Raw genomic sequence first — 18,428 nt, forward strand, 5'->3', positions numbered from 1 at the left:
CCTAGCCGAATTTCGACTACGGCGGCCAATCTCAATTGAGATCAGCCAGGAGTAGATTATAGTGCCCAAGTGTGTGCGCAGTACACAGGAGCACTCTCTGTTCCATCACTCTCATAGCCCAATGGGACGGATTGACCGACACGACTGGAGAGAGCTAGGCGCAGGACCGACTGCTCTACATGCCCATCCGACAGCATGGATCGTTTCACTGTTTCGGACATCAGGTGATCAGCCTTCTATGTCCTAACCAAACTTAGAACCACAATTTAGAAACACAAATTGATGGTCCCACCCGGGAATCGAACCCGAGACCTCTGGGTCATGAAGCGAAGCTTCTACCACTAGACCACAGAGGCAGTTTTCATCATAAGAACGCTATTGAGCTTACTGATATTATGCCTGAAAGACAAACAATGTAATGAACTTGGTTTGTGACCATTTAAAATTAAACCAAAACAGTGATTTCGTTAAAAACTATATCGGAATTGTTATTCAAACGGTAAACTTATTTAGATGATGGCATGATTAATTATGTTTTATATTTAAAGTATACACCGGATGGAATGTTTGCGATATATTTTAATACAGACGTCTTTTCTAATAACCCGCCACAGTGATACTCAATGATACGTACAGTTCCCCAAAATTGATAATGCACATAGAAATCTTCGTCATTGTTCGGTAACGGTCGTATTCCCGAGCGTTAGAAAACTATTATGTATTTAGAGTGGTTAAGTGCATTTTCTTCATGAAATTTTAGTAGAATTATGTAATTGGTGCTAAAAGAGATAATTGATTAACAGTAACGAAATTTGATTCGATAATTCATAATATTCCATAATATTAAAATTTACTTCGAAAATGTTACAGTAGGTACTTTTCAAGTGTCTTACTGATGCTGATGTAAAGATGGATGAAAGAAGGTTTGAATAACACAAGGTTTATATTATAAGGAGAAATGGATTTCAAACACAGGTTTATATAAAAAAATTGAAATCTCAGTTCAAAAGTATTTACAGCACTGATTATTTCACAAAAAAAAAATTTAAAAATGTTTACATTAAAATCTCAGTTCAAAAGTATTTACAGCGCTGATCATTCACAATAATATTACAATTACAAACTTGGTCTTTTGGGTGTGGCTTTATTGGCAAAGTGAAGTCTATCAATGTGACGCATATTTTATTCTTAAATGTGCCTCATAATATAGCATCGTCAAAAATTATTAAAGTTGAAATTAAATTCACATTTGAAAAAAATAACAAAAACGATGTGTAATTGCAGTTCTTAATAATTCCACAAAAGTAATATTGATCTTGACCTTGAGACCCTTGACTGATCGGTGACAGCCACCGACCGCCCAAATTGTTTTCGATTATGTGTCACATGATATTGACTACTATTTCTTTCGAACAAGGATCAAAATGCAAGTGCTTTGTTTAAGGCACTGATTCGGGTGTTTCCGGGAATACGACAGTTTGCGAAGATTTGCATGCGCATTATTAATATGGGAGAACTGTATGTAACTATAGAGTCTATCTGAGGATAAAACCCAACACACTTGGCAACGAAACAACAACTCAAATCACAAAAACTTACATCCTGGTCGCTCATCATCTCCTTAGTCGACACAGTGGTCTCGATCCTCCTGATGGAGCCCTGGTGGATGTCCACGTCGAAGGCGAGGCACTGGAAGCGCCGCAGCAGGAAGACCACGGGGATGGGCAGGATCCCCGCCAGGATCATGGCGATGGCGATGCCTAGGACCCAGTCTGGGTATGGCAGCTTTACTGGGCGGCCCTGGGTGAAAAATATTGGCTTTTGAAATAACATTTTGCTTTTAATCCATAATAGCTCTCTGGAAATTATTGCAAAAACTAACTATCTAATAAGTATTTGGAGTTAGAGAAGCATAAAAAAAAGTTATTCTTTTGGATATTTGGAATAAAAATATGTAAAATAGTTACGTTAAATCTTCAACCCGCCTGTCAAACTTATGGGGTGAGTTGAGTATTCCTATCCAGCCACAAATGAAGTACTGATCCAATTGATAAGGCAGAGAACGAGACTCGCGAATCGCTTGATCCAAGGGTGCCGAGATCGGAGTACAATTATCAACAAAACAAAACAGAACGATTCAGTTGGGCAAAACACAAAGCTTTTACAATCTCAAGGGTACCTTATCAGCGTCCCAAGCGGAATAAGTCGGCGGGTACAACACCATGAAGACGAGCGAGGAGAGCAGGATGCAGGACACGATGACGGGGCCCACGTAGCGCCACGTCACCTGCCAGTACACGCCCGGCCGGTAGCCCGTCATCTCGTGGATGTCGTTGGAGAACCTGCGGAGAGGGTCGGAAGAGTTGAGGGAATATGTGGAAGATAATGTGTGAAGTAGTGGTAGGAGCTTCGTTTCAATATCCAGATTGCCCGGTTCCATGGTTTTGTAAGTGCACTTAACGAAGCTGGTTAAATACAGGGCTAGCCTAAGAAGACCTAGCTGTAGAAACCCAATAGCGACAAAAACCTTCACCGCCGACTTCTTTTACCGAGCTGCAACATCCCTTGAAATGCCACTTTAAGAAGAATGCACAAATCTTTCTTTAGATGTAAATGATGGAGATAGAGCTGTTCCAATCTACAATACCAGGCCCAATGGCCACAATTATAGGCGAACTATGAAGCTAGCATCCACCAATCCGCTCAAGGCCAGCATGGTGGACTAGGCCTAAAACCATTCTTTCGGAGGAGACTCGTGACCCAGCAGTGGGCACGTGATAATGATGAAGCTATTAAGGTACAAACCTCTCATGTCCATAGATGTAGATGACGGAGATCATCTCCATGAGAGCCACGACGACCAGGCCGATGGTGCCGGCGAACGAGTCGAACATCTTGAGCCAGTACTCGCCCGCGCCCGTCGTGAAGATCAGGCCCGTGAAGAAGCAGAACACGCAGACCACGCCTGGAATGGAATAGATTGTTGAAGTGTCGTTGGTAAAGATGTAGGATGGCTCCCTAGTCTCCTGATGTTCGTAACTGCTGGAGAGTTACTGTTGCTTAATCCAATAAGAAGTTTTGGGGTGCAACACCGCTAATACCTTTGTTACACCTACCGAATAGAGTGGCGAGACAGTATCCTCGCCCAATAAACGGCTTGCAATTGACTGAATGCTCGGCCGAGGATACTGTACGGCCACTCTACTCGGTAGGTGTAATCAGGGTGTAACCACGACTCTATATCGGAGTATCAAACGTACCGATTGGAATACCTGCTCTCTGAAACTTAGCATGTCGATTGAGGAGAGTAGCCTCCATGATATGCGAGTCCAACTCTAACTTGATATTAATCGTTAACCCGCTCCGAACAGTGACTACCCCATCCAGTTCTAGCGTTTGTAACCAACACAAAAGACAGGTTCATTAGCAAACAACTCACCAGTAATAACAGGCTTGCTGATCCTCTTAAAGAACTCGATGTCAAATATCGTGCACAGCATGCCCTCCATGATACCGATCTGGCTGCCAAGCCCGAGCGACAGCAGCATCAGGAAGAAGATGATGGACCAGAATGGCGCGAAGGGAAGCTCCGTGATCGCCTCTGTGAAGACAATGAAGGCCAGGCCGGTGCCTTCTGCCGCCTGGGGAGGGGGAAGGGGATATTTTTTATATAAAGGGTTGATTAAGGCCTAGTTTCACCGTAGTCTGTTAGATCATTAACAACACTGTTAAATCATAACAGGGGATTAGTTATTGACTTTTGACACACCTGTCAAGAATTTAAGAAGGACATGGCGTATAATTTAATTTTACATGGCACTTACAATGTAACAGGGGTGTTAGTGTTAATGATCTAACATGCTATGGTGAAGCTAGGCATAACTTTGGTAGATATGTGTTTTCTGAAAAGCTATGACGGGGCGCAAAACGTGTCAAAAGTTCCCTGTTGCGCTCGCTCTGGCTCAGAAAAATTCAATTCCATTTTGTATGAAAATGTTGGACAGAGTGCTATTAGTTTTGCATAGCTCAAAGTGCCGCTTGAACCCTGGTATTTTCATTGCTTTCATAATCGAAACATAGATCGTAGTCGGGTGACCTTTCCGTAGTATCGATCATCGGAGGTCACGATATTTTGCGATACAATAGACACTTTAGCATCCATTTTAATTAATAAACATAGAAAATGAGAAAATGGGTTGTCTCTAGTGATCATCGTAATGTTATTGAAATAACTCTTTCAGGTTTCAACCGATAACTGGTTTGTAAGTTTGGTACTTTAGTTAAGCTTTCATTAGACGATTTTATTGAGTATACTAACTTTGATTCCTATGACGATTGGTGAATATCAAAGGAATCAATACAGCAACGTAACAAACATTAGCATATTTCTGAAAGGCGAGCACTGGGCACTATTAAGACGGTTTAACGCCCTAAAAGACGACGAATTCAATAGAGCTTTTAGGTTTAAAATTAACGATGGCGTAAAGAGTCGAAACTTGTGTGTTTGAAAGTGAATTTAGGTAACGGCTTATGAATATGAGGGTGAAGGTCACTCACGTTGTCGAGCTGATCGCTGATGCTGCAGCCGGTGAGCGCCAGCGCGCTGGTCACATTCCCCGGGAGCCGCGGCAGCTGCTGCTTGTAGAACTCCTGGCTGGAGTTCAGAGCGAAGCCGCCGATGTGGTGGAGCGCCAGGGTCGTGATCTCTCTGGTGGGGGTAGGCGGTTATGGAGCGGAGGTTGAGGGTAGAGTGTTATATTTAAGTAACCTTGTTCTACCGAGTAGAGTGGCGAAACAGTGACCTCGGCCGATGAACAACTACCAATAAAATGAGTGGTCGGCCGAGGACACTGTATCTTCACTGGACTCGGTCGGTAGGTGTAATAAGGGTAGGTATTATCAGAGAGATGGACACATTATGATCATGTCTTGTCTAACTGTAGGTAATCAGTAGTGAATAGGTATAAATAAGTCTGCTGAGTGTCTCTACCAAGGGCTGAGGACAGTGGTGTTCACCAAGACCTAACTAACTAACTGACGGATCTTTTCACCATAGGATGGCATTAAGTGCAAATCATTCGTCATCTTATCTTATCATGTTAGGTATGAATTACGACCTAGATGTACGTAATTATAAAGTTAATTATAATATACAATATAACAGCTGTGGGTATGGGCCTACAAAGGTCAACACTCCAGAGCTTCCGTCCATATATTCCACTTCGGTAATTTAACATCAGTTTAATAGTCCCTAGATTGCAGCCACAACAAAGCTAGCTTTATATCATCAACCTTTATATATAAATCTCGATACAATATCACTTTGTTCATGTAAAATCAATGCGGTTTTATTGCCCGCTGACAGAGCAGTGGCCTCGTAAAGAATAAAATGCTTTTAGCCGCCATCGTTATGGCAGATAATAACGAAATTGCTAGCTATAAGTAACAAAATAGCAACATTGTGATGAAAATAGATTAATTTATTGGTAGCTTTAAAAAGTTTTTGCTCAAGGTACGGTTTTGCCGTCTCATTTCCTATTTCGTGCCAAAGCCTATTAATATTACCTAACTTTATGAATGGTATTAAAAAGGGGTAGATATTATATAAGAGGGTCCCGTGTCCACCCGAGACCCTCCCAGAGGTATGTAGATAATTGCATAATACTTATATCATTCGCGAAAAAATTGCTTCTCCAAATATCCATAAAATCTTTCTTGGAAGGTCTTATTTGATTATTTTCTTCACAAACTTGCAAAGGTCGAATTATATAATTTTCTTCAGAGTTAAGGAGTCTACACACCAAACCCGCCGACACAGCCCGGCGGCTTGGTGTCGGCGACCCAAACCCGCCAACCCACCAACATGTGTCATGGGGCTGTGTCGGTGAGTGTCGGCGGCAAGAAATCAGTACAACTTTTTTAGTACTTGCACGCGCGGGTACGAGTCGCCGACATGATTCTTGAAACAAAGTCGCCGACACCAAGCCGCCGGGCTGTGTCGGCGGGTCGGCGGGTTTGGTGTGTAGACTCCTTTACATAGTTAGTCCAATTTCGGCATACAATACCTACCAGTTTGAGACATCTTGTACTATATTAGGTAATAATAGGTACATAGCTTCCCCATTTGCAGTCTCTTGGTTGACCACCCCAACAGTCCAAACCCTATTCCCAAAAAAAAAAGTCCACTTACTCAGTAACGCACTTATTCGCCATAATATGCGCTTTGAAGCCGAGAATGCTGAAGATGACCACCGACGCATAGATGGCAGTAAGGGCATTGCAGACTGACACCAGTAGTACATCCCTGACGCAGTTGTTGTCGGGGGGGTTGTACGAGCCGAACGCGATGAGAGAGCCGAAGGCCAGGCCGAAGGAGTAGAAGACTTGGGTGGCCGCGTCCAGCCACACCGTCGGGTCGAGGAGCTTGTCCAGCTGTGGAGACAGAAGGGTTACAAAAGGGCATCTAGAGGGTTACTTTATATTTAACTACATAAAATCTAACGTACGAGACTTGATATGTTATCAGTACCTACTTATGTAATTTGAACACAATATAGAATTGTTGTAAGATTAGCGCAGCATTGGTGGCACTGGCATTATAAAGTAGTGATAGCCATCGGTCTCCTAGAATATTAGGATGGTTAGCGCGATATTAAAGATTTCCTTTGGCACAGCAGCCACATGAGTATTATCTTGTAGAAGATTGACAAATTGATTTAGCTTCCGTGAGACAAAGATGGATGGAACTGATAAGATGTGAAATACATTATGCATTCACACGGGTCACTGAAGACTGAAGATCATTCCTTTGAATATAGCAAACTGTTTTGTATAAGTACCTCAGGAAATTTCCTTTGTGTTGCCTATTTCAGATGAGATAAGAGATAAGATTTATCCACATCTGCTGCCGCTACACGAGTTTGTTATCGACGTCGATAAACTCGTTTAGCGCGCGTTCCACCAATCGTGCCATATTTTTGGCGTATCGCGATATAGTGACGTTTATCTACGTCGATAACAGACCCGTGTAATGGCCGCTGTAGCCACGCTGTAGCACTATTTAGTAATGAATGTAGTAAAACTAACCTTCGGTTTATACATGTGTATGATGCCGTCGGAAGAGCCTGGCAGCGTGATGCCTCTGATGAAGAAGATGGTGAGCACCACGTATGGGAACAGAGACGTGAAATATACCACCTGGAAAACATATTGTCCTATAATTTCTGCCCGCTGAAAAGCTGATGACCGCTCCCAACCTTGCCCTATCGGTAGCCATATATTCCTTATAGATTTCTACTATTAAGTGACTTCCCATTGCCAATGGACTGGTCACGTCGTCAGAAAACATGTCTCGTGGTGCAAAAAGTTGTTGGAATGGAGACCGTATGCCGTACCGCAACCGTACACGACGATATAAGGAGAACATCTGGTAGCAAATGGATAGAGATAGCCCAGGATCGTATTGTGTGGCATAGAAGGAAATGGCTAAGAAGAAGAAGTGACTTAATTCGAAACTCAAAGCTGCCACAAAATCTCACCAACCTTCCCACTGCTCTGTATGCCCTTCATCACGATGAAGAACACAATGATCCAGGCCAGCAGCAGACAGATGACGATCCACCAGCGCGGCGCGCCCGGCTCCTCAATGCTCGGGGAGGCGTCCAGGGCTTCGCGGTACCAGAAGTAGGCCGTGGCTGAGGCCTTGGAGCACTCGAGTTGAGCTGTGCCGTTGTCTGCAGGACAGTCTGCCCAGGGAAGGTGTACCTGGAAGACGAACGTTGTGGGTGCTGTGTGGTTGAGGGTGGTTTCAGAAGTTTGGAAACCGTGGTTGAGAGTGACCGAAGGTTTTGCCTTTATATGGCTATAGTTACGGTAGCAATTTTGGAAAAATACGTTTTTTGATACGAACACTGGAATTTTATGTCAACCAACCAAATGCCGTCGTACATAAAAACCACATCGACACGCATTACACCTATTTTTCATAATTTGGGAAAGTATATATGGTTAATTAATTAATTAGTTGTCTGTATTATTAAACATAAAGAAGATTGGCGCACTCTATATAATGTCGGATTCCAATATCATCTCGGGTCGTTGAGCCAGCGAAGTAAGTAAGTAACTATAAGTACTTATAATAAAACATCCTTCACCACCAAAAACAAACCAACTCACCCTGATGCTATTAAACAGGTAGAACAGCACCCAAGTGATGATAACATTGTAGTAGAGCGCCACAAACAGGGTCACCACACAGCTGGAGATCCCGATGCCGCCCAGCCACGGGTGGATGGTGTTCCACACGCCCAGAGACCCCAGACGCATCTTCTGGCCGATCGCCATCTCGATCAGGAACAGAGGGATGCCTTCCAGCACCAACATGATGAAGTAGGGGATCAGGAATGCGCCTGTGGAAACGGAGTTGTTGATTAGTTAGATTTCTTTTGATCCATTATTCTAAAGCTGCGTATAGACCGGCCAAAGGAACGCCAACGAACGGGTTTCGTAGACCTTCGTTGCTGCAATCTGCCCTGTATTATGTATGATAAATATCCATCGTTGGGCGCTCGTGGGGCCGGTCTGTACGCAGCTGGACATGCTAGACCTAGTTTCACCATAGTCTGTTAGATCATTAACATCGCTGTTACATTGTAAGTGTCATCTATAATAAAATTTCCATATTGAACTCTTGACAGATGTGTCAAGAGTCAACAACTAATCCCTTGTTATAATCTAACAGAGTATTGTGAAATTAGGCCTAAGGGTGCCTTGCATATACATTTAAAGGTAAGTAATTAAATCTATTGCTCTTTCGCTATACTATCAAAGCAAACCAGCAATAGATATGAAAGTCACGCTAAATCATATGATTAATCCATAGGGGCTATTGTATTTTTTTTGGAACAATATACGACTCATGAGAGTCCATTTTTGTAGGTTCCTTCAAGACTTAAGGAGATTTTACCATAACTCCCGAATTTTAACCTGTGTTGGTCATAATAATTATGTTGTTAGTGATTTTTGGAACGAACAAACATTGAGCGAAATGTACGTAGATACTCGTCAAAAGATACAAAAAGGAGAAATAGTAACAAATTCTGTACCTGTAAACAGAATTTAATTGTATACTACTAGGAGTACTAGGTACTTATTAATCTAGGTTACAAACCTTGAATTCCAATATAAACATCTGATTCCATTAAATCAATAACGTATACTACGGAAAATTACTGCCCCGACTATAAATAAGTCCATTCGTAGAAAATGCATACCTATGCCTGATCCATATAGGTGCCTACTAGTCCTACTACATCCTAACTAATACAGGGTGACTTTTTAATCACTAACGAAATTTTAATATAGCATTCCTTGGTTAAAAATATAACATACGTGTATTTTCTTTCAGTACCTTTCAGATAAAATTATAAGATATTGGCACTCAAAGTTTTCTCAAGAAAACCAAGATTCATGGTCACCGTGCGCGAGTAGCGTGAGTAGCGCGTCTGGCCACGCCCACTTGCCCGCGAATCCTAACTTTATTTTTTATTTTTATTTATTTATTTATCTTTATTATGGCAACAAACAGTCATACATACAGACAATTATCTAAATAAACTTACATTCTATTATAGACCTTACTGTGCCGAAAATACAGTTCAATTTATACTAAAAATAAAAAGAGCTAAAGAGACGCTTAATAATACAGAAGCAATTTGGAATCCGATTACATCAATTTGAAAGTATATATATATGTATAAACTACAAAATAGACACTTTATGTTGAAGCAGCATTACAATATTCTTACAAAAGTTAGTTTGTAAGTACTTATAATTAAGATTAAATAATATTTTACAGTTGTCCAAAATTGATAGTGCGCTAGAAATCTTTGACAGATCGGTTGCTTTCGATTATGTGACACGTGATATTGACTCCTATTTCTTTAAAACAAGGTGCAAAATGCAGGTGTTTTGTTTCAGGCTCTTACGATTCAATGATTCGGGTGTGAAGATCTGCATGTGCACTATCAATTCAGGGGAACTGTACTTACTTATATGAAAAGTTTATTACTTATTGTTGCATGCTTATGAAAGAGGTTCTCTTGAAGGATATAAGGTGATTATTGAATAAATCCACGTCAGAAAATTCTTTGTTGTAAGTGGTGATTGAACGAGATATGAAGCTATTTCGAGTGTAATTTTTTTTTAAGTTAGGAGGCACAAGTGCCGTTTTATTATTATTTCGCGAGGTGCGAATGGGCAAGCGTATTCTTGTCACAAAATTAATTTTAGATAGAAGTGTTGGGGAGTCGATTAAGTTATTTAAAATTTTGAAAAGAAAGGACATATCAATGAGTTTACGGCGGTTTGATAACGATGTTAAGTTATATAACTAAGCGAAAGTACCTAATTGTGTCTGTCTGTTACTCTTTCACGCCAAAACTACTGAACGGATTTGAATGAAATTTGGTATACAGATGGTCTCGTCCTTGAAAAAGAACATAGGCTACTTTTTATCGCGGAATTCCCACACGAAAACTATTTAAGGCGAAGCCAAGCTCGCGGGAACAGCTAGTTTCAAATAAATTCATAAGTTGCTCAATGATTTTCCCTTTACTTTCAAGGGGTTAGAACCGTCAAATTGCAATAAAAATCCAAATCCAAGGGGACCTTACCGCAACACCGTAATTAGCACACACTTCCTCAATCACTGTAAGTGATGAACAATTGATGAAGTATCAAATTGTTCGAAGTGGAGTCCCTTCTACACATCTACACAAAGTCTGGCACGTCACAACACTTTCAACTCATTGTATTTTAATTTATTTAACACCACAATGTAATTTTTCACTTCCTCGAAAGCGACAATTATCTTATTTCTGAGGTCTGCGAGATTTTGGGACTCTTCGACATACCTACTCCTACTCTTGGTTAGAATACATTTAGCACACACACACAAACACAACACAAGTCGGCCCGGGGTGCGCGCGCGTCGAAAGAAAAAAGGTTTTTGAGTAAACAGAGACACGTGTGACGCGGCGGTGCGCAGGCGACTGACGTCAGATCGATGACACATTACCCATTAGCGGCGGCATCCTTTGCAAAATGAAGCTCCGCCCCTTTCTCATGCTAAACGAGAGTTTATTGGTTTATGGCGGCAATAAGGTCTAATTTCGGCTTTGTTTGTATCGTGAGAAACCTATCGCTTTTAACATTTATTGCTCAGTGACTCAGTGACCATATTTTAGCAATATTTCGGGATACAAAAAAAATAAATCATGAAAAATTTACCTACTATTTTTTTCATTGAAATCGACTCTATTGTACATACCTAACTCATGGAAAAAATTTCGTTACTGACTAAAAAGTCACCCTGTATTATAAATGCGAAAGTCACTGTCTGACTCTCCTACTATAGAATAGATTTAACATATTAGGTTTTGTATTTATTTCAGACAACTGAAAAACTTTAATACCGCGATGTAGGATCTTCATATTAAATGGCCTCGGTTCCATACAAGCTCTCTGTATTGCGCTTTTAGTGCCATCTGTTGGTTATATCCGGAACTGTCTGTCTGTCTGTCTGTCTGTTACTCTTTCACGCCAAAACTACTGAACGGATTTGAATGAAATTTGGTATACATATGGTCTAGACCCTGAGAAAGAACATAGGCTACTTTTTATTGCGAAACGGAGGTTGTAAGGGGTTAAAAGGGGGGGTTAAAAGTTGTATGCGAATACTTGATTTTAAAAGATAAAAATCTAGCGTAGTGGTTAGTGACCCTGACTGCTATGCCGAAGGTCCCGGGTTCGATTCCCGGCCGGGGTAGATCTTTTTTTAAATAAACTTTTTATTTAAGCACTTGATGAGCAATAATTAAACATTTTGTTCTAGCGTTTTTGAAACTTCGATGTGTGAGTGGATGAAATAGGGTTTCATATTTTGTATGAAGTTCGTCATTTTTGAAGATAATAACATTATATTTTGTATTTAGGCACTACATAATCACAAAAAAATAAATATTAGCATTTTAAAAAAAACCCAGTGTGGGGGTGTAATATAGGAGTTGAAGGTTTTATGGGTGTTGAGTTTTAGAAGTTTAATTTATATAGTAGCTATGTCCGCTCCTAGATGGCGTTGTCGGATCGGATATAGATCGCGGTATGGTTTGATTTTAGCTAATGTACTTATAGTTTGTATGTATTTGCAGTAAGTTTCTAAGGTCCTCGAAAACAACACAATAAACGACTGTACTTTTCAATACGAGGTTTCATTCATTGTCATTTGGTTCTTATGCGTCATTTTTGAAGATAAAACCATGAAACTTATTACGTAGGTGTTTTAGGAAAAATGTACAGAGATTTTCTATACGGAATTCCCATGACTGACACGCACAGGCTAAACGTAGCGTAGGCACTTGAAATTTGGAAGGGACGTAGCTTAGGTACCGTATTTTCCCACAAAAACCGGAGTTAGCGGTTGAAATTCGGCATTAACTTAGGCTGTTTTTAACAGCATTCGGATTTGATCACGCACGCGGGATTTCCCCGCACGCGTTCATACAAGTATTCATTGTAACGCGTGGAATATGCACACGAGATGCGGGAAAATGGCGTGCTATCCCACGTGCGTGATGAAATCTGCATGCTGTTAAAACAGCCGTAAAGCTTAGTTACAATAGGATATTGCAAGATACCTAGATGTTATCAATCTAACATGTCTGCACACCTTAGTAAAGTTATGGTTTTGTTTTGAAAAATGGGAGTTAAAGTGAAAAAAAATAAGTAGTATGAAAAAAACCAAAACTGCATAAGTTAGATGCTTGAAATTAAACATTTATAAATTACTATTCTGCCATTGCTATACAAGTCTTTGCGCAATGAAGTCATGAAAATAATTTTTAGTCAAGTATCTTCGTACTTATTTGTCAACTTTCATCTAATTTAATACCACCATGGCATGTTATTGGGTAGGTAGTTCGGGAGTCGTCCACGGCAAAATAATTTTAAGGCGAAGCGAAGCTCGCGGGCAACAGCTAGTATTATATGTACGCGTCATACGTTGATTTATGTAGCTAGGTTATGCTAAACTATTACTTAATTATCTGGGAAAGTAGATAAATTATTTAAATCTTATGCTACATATTATACAGGGTGGTATTTCAGACATGTCTGTGGAAAAACAGGACACTTCGAGAAATGTCTGTTTACGATTTACTATCGTATATTTTTAGTTTCAATACTTCCTGGTATTCAACTAACTAATCTATGAAATTTGTACGTAGGTATCGAAAACCCCCCCGGGCGTTTACAGACAGTTTAATATCGATGTAAAATTCTACGAAAACGGTATTTTACTCGTATTCCAACATTTAAGGCAACAATCAAAGCATTGTTTCAGAAACAATCGTCGCTAAAAAATACGTGGGCGGACCAAGTGCTACGACGCGGCGTAGCGGGGGCGCTACGAAGTATTGCTACGAAATGGCGTAGGCATTGAGCCCGTAGCTATTGAAAACAATAAATAATAAATTGCTTGGTTTCAGTTCATAATATTGTTAGTTTTATAATTGACTAGCCGGATGGAAATGGAAAAGGCTGGCTACCTGACAATGGCCGGGACAGTGAGACCAGCATTATTGATACTGAAAAATATTTTAATCTGGTACTTACGTATTACGTATACAGGGTTTTGCAAAAAGGGTATACTAAGCCAAAACCTACAAGTGCATCATGGCATATCTAAGCCCGAAACTGAAATAAGAAATTCAAAATTCGCGAAAAATATTTTTTTTGAATTTCTGATTTCAGTTTCGGGCTTAGATATACCATGCTGCACATGTAGGTTTCAGCTTTGCAACACCCTGTATACTGTTTACATAATACATAATAGTGTCATATACATATAGTGAGTAAATATGGCAGCTATCCCAGCCAGACTGCAGGGTTACATAACGCGAATGCTGCATCGATCGGCCCACGTATCGCTTCGTGCCAGTGACGTCAGCGACCAGGCTGCAAGACCGCAAGCGATGGACTCGGAATTCAATTTGGTGACCAGTCACAGTGTCTATTTGCTTTTTTAGTTCTGCTATAAATTCTGTTAAAACAAGCTTAAGTGCCAAATTCTCCATAGTCGGTTAGAGCATAACCAGGGATTACTGCTAGACTTTTGACACATCTGTCAAGAATTTAATATGGAGATGACGTATATAATTGATAAACCAATCTCTGTCGCTTAGGTAGATAACCGACAATGGAGAAATTGAGCTTAAGTACGTACAATTAATTAACCAAAGGTATTTTTTATAATTTCCGTATCCTTTACCCCATTAAGCGTTCGCTAGAGCAGAAAGAAGGTATCCTATCCTGTACAGATGTACATAAATAGCTGAAAGCACACGAAGCGTATATTTATCCGCTTCGATAAATAATCTGACAGCTCATTAATCACAGATTTCCCGCCAAATTCCATGTAAACACGCCCAGCGAGGTCGGTCGCTATTTGCGTTGAGCCGACACATAAAGATCATTATTTAGTGTGTACACACACACACCATAAACTGACCACTTGTACTTGTATGCAGTGAAATTTGGTTTACCCAAAGAGTTCACAGTTACCCTTATGTACTATGATTTCTCTAGAAAGAGCATGATTTGGCTCTAAAATCGGTCGTTATGATAAATTAAACAGTTCAAGAAGTTCAAAATTGTTAAAACGTTTTGTTAACCTAAACGGCTACTCTGATGGCCATTATCATTATTATTATTAAATGTTTTAAAAGAGAGCGTTAACTTACCTCCACCATTTTGCTGGCACAAGTACGGAAACCGCCATATGTTTCCTAATCCAACGGAGTATCCAATGATGGATAAGAAGAACTGCAGCTTCCCCGACCACGCGGCGCGGTCCTCCCCTGGCACCTCCTGGTGCAGGGACCCCCGGGAGCCCTGCAGCACTATGGTGACCCCGTGCGTGCGCTCCCCTCCATCGGCCCTCGTGTTCAGAGGCGCCAGCTCATGACCATTTCTAGGCCCAATAGGCTCAGCCTTTGCCGACATGTTGGCTGTTTATTCCAAGTTCCTTTGCCGTAGTTCTTTTTTTCGAGCGGGAAACTTTGACAGGTGACTTTTACTTTATAATTTTAAGGTTAAGGCGGCAACTAAGGTTTCTCTACTAATATTTTAAGTTAATTAATTTAAGATTCAATATTATTGTCTTTACTTTGGTTGTATTAATTAATCTATTGTGTTAATTGAATTAAAGCAATTATTTTAAGTGGTAAAATTAACGCAGTTTCAATTTGACGAGATTCTTTGAGTGGTAATCGTTGCCTATGAATATATTCATAGTAACACACTACTAAGTTTGGTGTATTTCGTAATCATAGGTGAAGAACCGAATCGCGTCTTTTTTCACAAATTCCACTACTTTGAAGTAAATGCTAGTTCTTTGTAATAATTTCTGGCGTAGTTTAAGAGAATCTCTAAAGACGAATTGTGCCTCTCTGTGCATATAGATACAGTATGTGTTACTGCGTGTTTCAAGCAAAACTCATTATTTATACTAGGAGTGGTGAGCTGGGTTTATTTCCATATTAACATGTTCAGTATTGAAAGAGCAGCTTGACGGATCTGAAACAAAGAATGTAGACTAATAAATATTTAAACATTTATTTTTAAAACTCATTATTAGCATTCGCATCTATTCGCATCCTAAAAAATATGCTAAGACAATAACAGAAATACTCGGGCCTGTACTGAAGGCACAACATTTGGTCATCTATGGTTGTTAGATAATGGGGGCTTCTATGAGATGAACCTACAAATAGGCGCCTTCCGACTTCCAAACCACTGTATTTTTTTACATGCATAATAAAACCCAGCCTACAACCAGTAACGGGGCTCAATAGAAGCCCCAAGTGAAATGGAAGGAAATAAAATGATAGTTTTGTTTTAATATCAGAAGCGTTCATGAAAGTAATCGCCTAAGTTAGAGGCTTCTGCCGCATTCACTTGGTAATATTCCAAGAAATCGTAATATCATTTGAGCTCAGTCGGTCTATCTAGTACCTATAACTATATCTGTGAAACCTAATGTACCTGCATACACATAGGCTCATAAGTATGGTACTACGCCTATAGCGTCTGAAAGTAAGGCCTGAAACCAATTAGAATTACTTAGATAAATACTTAACTATAGAGCTTCCACTATGTTATTGTATTTTTGACATTTCCTTATGTCTGGTAAGTAAAGTTGATTTTCCTTTGCAGTCGACAAATATGTATGGGATTTCGACTGTCTAAAAACTAATAATATAATGGACAGAGTATATGTATTTTTGAATGTGGTCTCTTGTCCCGCCGTGAGGAAAAAAATACTACCTTAGGTATATATCCCGTAGTTTACATATGGCGCTAATACTAAATGACTAATATAACTTGATGTTAAAAGCATTATCTACCAGTCAACCTACAGGAGGCACGAGTGTGCATATTTTTTTTTTTTTTTTTCACATGGTACCTATTTAAACGAATTGACTTAATAAGAATGTAGGTAGTACCTATAATTAGCTTCCATCTCTAGGTAGACCACGCCGTTTATAAGTTTTTAACCGACTTCAAAAAAAGGAGGAGGTTCTTAATTCGTCGGGATCTTTTTAGTTTAACGTTACGAATGTACACTCACGTGCAAAGAAACAGTTCCACTTACAAAATGCAGAAACTACCTAAATGGCCACAATTTTTTTAAACAATGAATAGGATTTTTTTTACAAAATATTATTTATTTTAGTTGGTAATATTCTGATGCGCCCTAAAATGTACTTAAACAATTCAGAAGGAGTCATTAAGTTAGCTTTTTCGTTTAGAAGTAATTTTGTGATTTTCTCAATGGAACTTTTTCATTGCCCGTGAGTGTAAGTATATAATATAGCTGTTCTCGCGCGCTTCGCTTCGCCTTAAAAAGTTTTCCCGTGGGAATTCCGGGATAAAAAGTAGCCTATGTTCTCTCCCAGGGTCTAGACCGTATGTGTACCAAATTTCATTCAAATCCGTTCAGTAGTTTTGGCGTGAAAGAGTAACAGACAGATAGACAGACAGACAGACAAAGTTACTTTCGCATTTATAATATTAGTTAGGATATCTACCTACTCACTACACTTCCAAAAAACCCTAGACTCTTTACGAAGACCCAGAATAGGTACCAGAAAGCGTTCAGTAATCACCCCCTTGATCCCCAGACCCGCACCCCAATCTAAAGAAACCATGTCAAGGCCGTCTACACTCAATTTTGAACCACAGGGAGACTACAAAGAGACGTGTCGGTGGAAAATACACCTTAAAGTTGAACTATGGAAGTTTATTTTGCAAATGTGGCCTACCTGGGGCCTAAGACAGTAAACATGAATTGCTTATTTTATTTTCATTCGTGGAATAATTTCGAGGCACAATTTGTGTACCGAGCGTTTTATATCATAAATTGTATTGTTATCTACCCACTAGAGTCGTGTAAGGCCTCATACAAAAAGCTTTAGCCAGCTTCCTATCTGTATAGGGCCTAAAAGAATTGTTTCCGCAATATATAAGGTTGCCTGTAAGAGATCGCTCTCAGCGATAAGGCCTCCTATTGTAAATTAGTTCTAGTCTATAAGTATGTTTTTCGTATGTCTGATTTATGTGGTGTTCAATAAAGATATATTCTATTCTAAAAGACGTTGTAATCTAGGTTAGTTGAGGAATCTTCACTAAAATCTGTTTGTATTTCAAACCTAGTCGGTAGGTTAATTTTAGCCCCCTAGCCCCGAGCTAGGTCATCAAAGGGTGAAGCAAACGAGGGGTGAAGTTTGAGGGGCCGACCGGCAGATTAAGCACATACTCACGTGTCTATCTACCTATATCTACCTCTATAGGTATACCTTAACGGTGAGCTAACACACTGGAGGGCGTATATCGAACCCTAAAGGTTAAAGTCCACCTATCGGTATCAGTCCAAACGGCATTCAAGTGGACGTACTATGTACGTACATATGTATGTATGAATTTCAAAGAAACAATGTGATTATAATCATCATCATCATCATATTATAAATGGTCAAGTTACGTACTTAAATCGAACTCTACCTTTAAATGTTTTTATTCAGCCACGAAAATAAAAAATAATGCTTCCCTAATGGGTAAGATACGTCATGTTATGTTTGTACCGATACTAATCATAATATTCATAATCACAGCTTTTGGTAACTAAACCACTGATTTCGTGTAGTAATCCGTATAGGCCCGTTAAATTATAGGAAAGTTCCTTTCACGCCCGATGTTGATAGAAAGTAAACGGGCAATAAATCTGAGGTTAATGGTAGCATGGGGGTTACTCTCGCTTCAGGAGAGAAGGAGAGCTGCCATGCAATCGGCACGCTTACAGTCGTCGAAAT

General features: G+C 39.9%; 1 protein-coding gene across 1 annotated transcript in view; it reads right to left on the reverse strand.

The window, feature by feature from the left end:
• The window catches only part of LOC105391153 (sodium-dependent neutral amino acid transporter B(0)AT3), a 28,830-nt gene that overhangs the window by 3,771 nt on the left and 6,631 nt on the right, over positions 1-18,428 (reverse strand). Inside the window, exons 2-11 of the mRNA XM_048628245.1 lie at positions 14,799-15,633; positions 8,164-8,408; positions 7,543-7,764; positions 7,087-7,197; positions 6,191-6,432; positions 4,558-4,708; positions 3,440-3,641; positions 2,806-2,965; positions 2,180-2,342; positions 1,600-1,800 (exon numbers count right to left, since the gene is read on the reverse strand). Of these exons, the coding sequence (XP_048484202.1) occupies positions 1,600-1,800; positions 2,180-2,342; positions 2,806-2,965; positions 3,440-3,641; positions 4,558-4,708; positions 6,191-6,432; positions 7,087-7,197; positions 7,543-7,764; positions 8,164-8,408; positions 14,799-15,060 (1,959 nt within the window). The 5' untranslated portion in view covers positions 15,061-15,633. The remainder of the gene's footprint in view (positions 1-1,599; positions 1,801-2,179; positions 2,343-2,805; positions 2,966-3,439; positions 3,642-4,557; positions 4,709-6,190; positions 6,433-7,086; positions 7,198-7,542; positions 7,765-8,163; positions 8,409-14,798; positions 15,634-18,428) is intronic.

This window comes from Plutella xylostella, chromosome 20 (assembly GCF_932276165.1).
Source record: "Plutella xylostella chromosome 20, ilPluXylo3.1, whole genome shotgun sequence".
In the NCBI taxonomy this organism is placed as follows: Eukaryota; Metazoa; Arthropoda; class Insecta; order Lepidoptera; family Plutellidae; genus Plutella; species Plutella xylostella.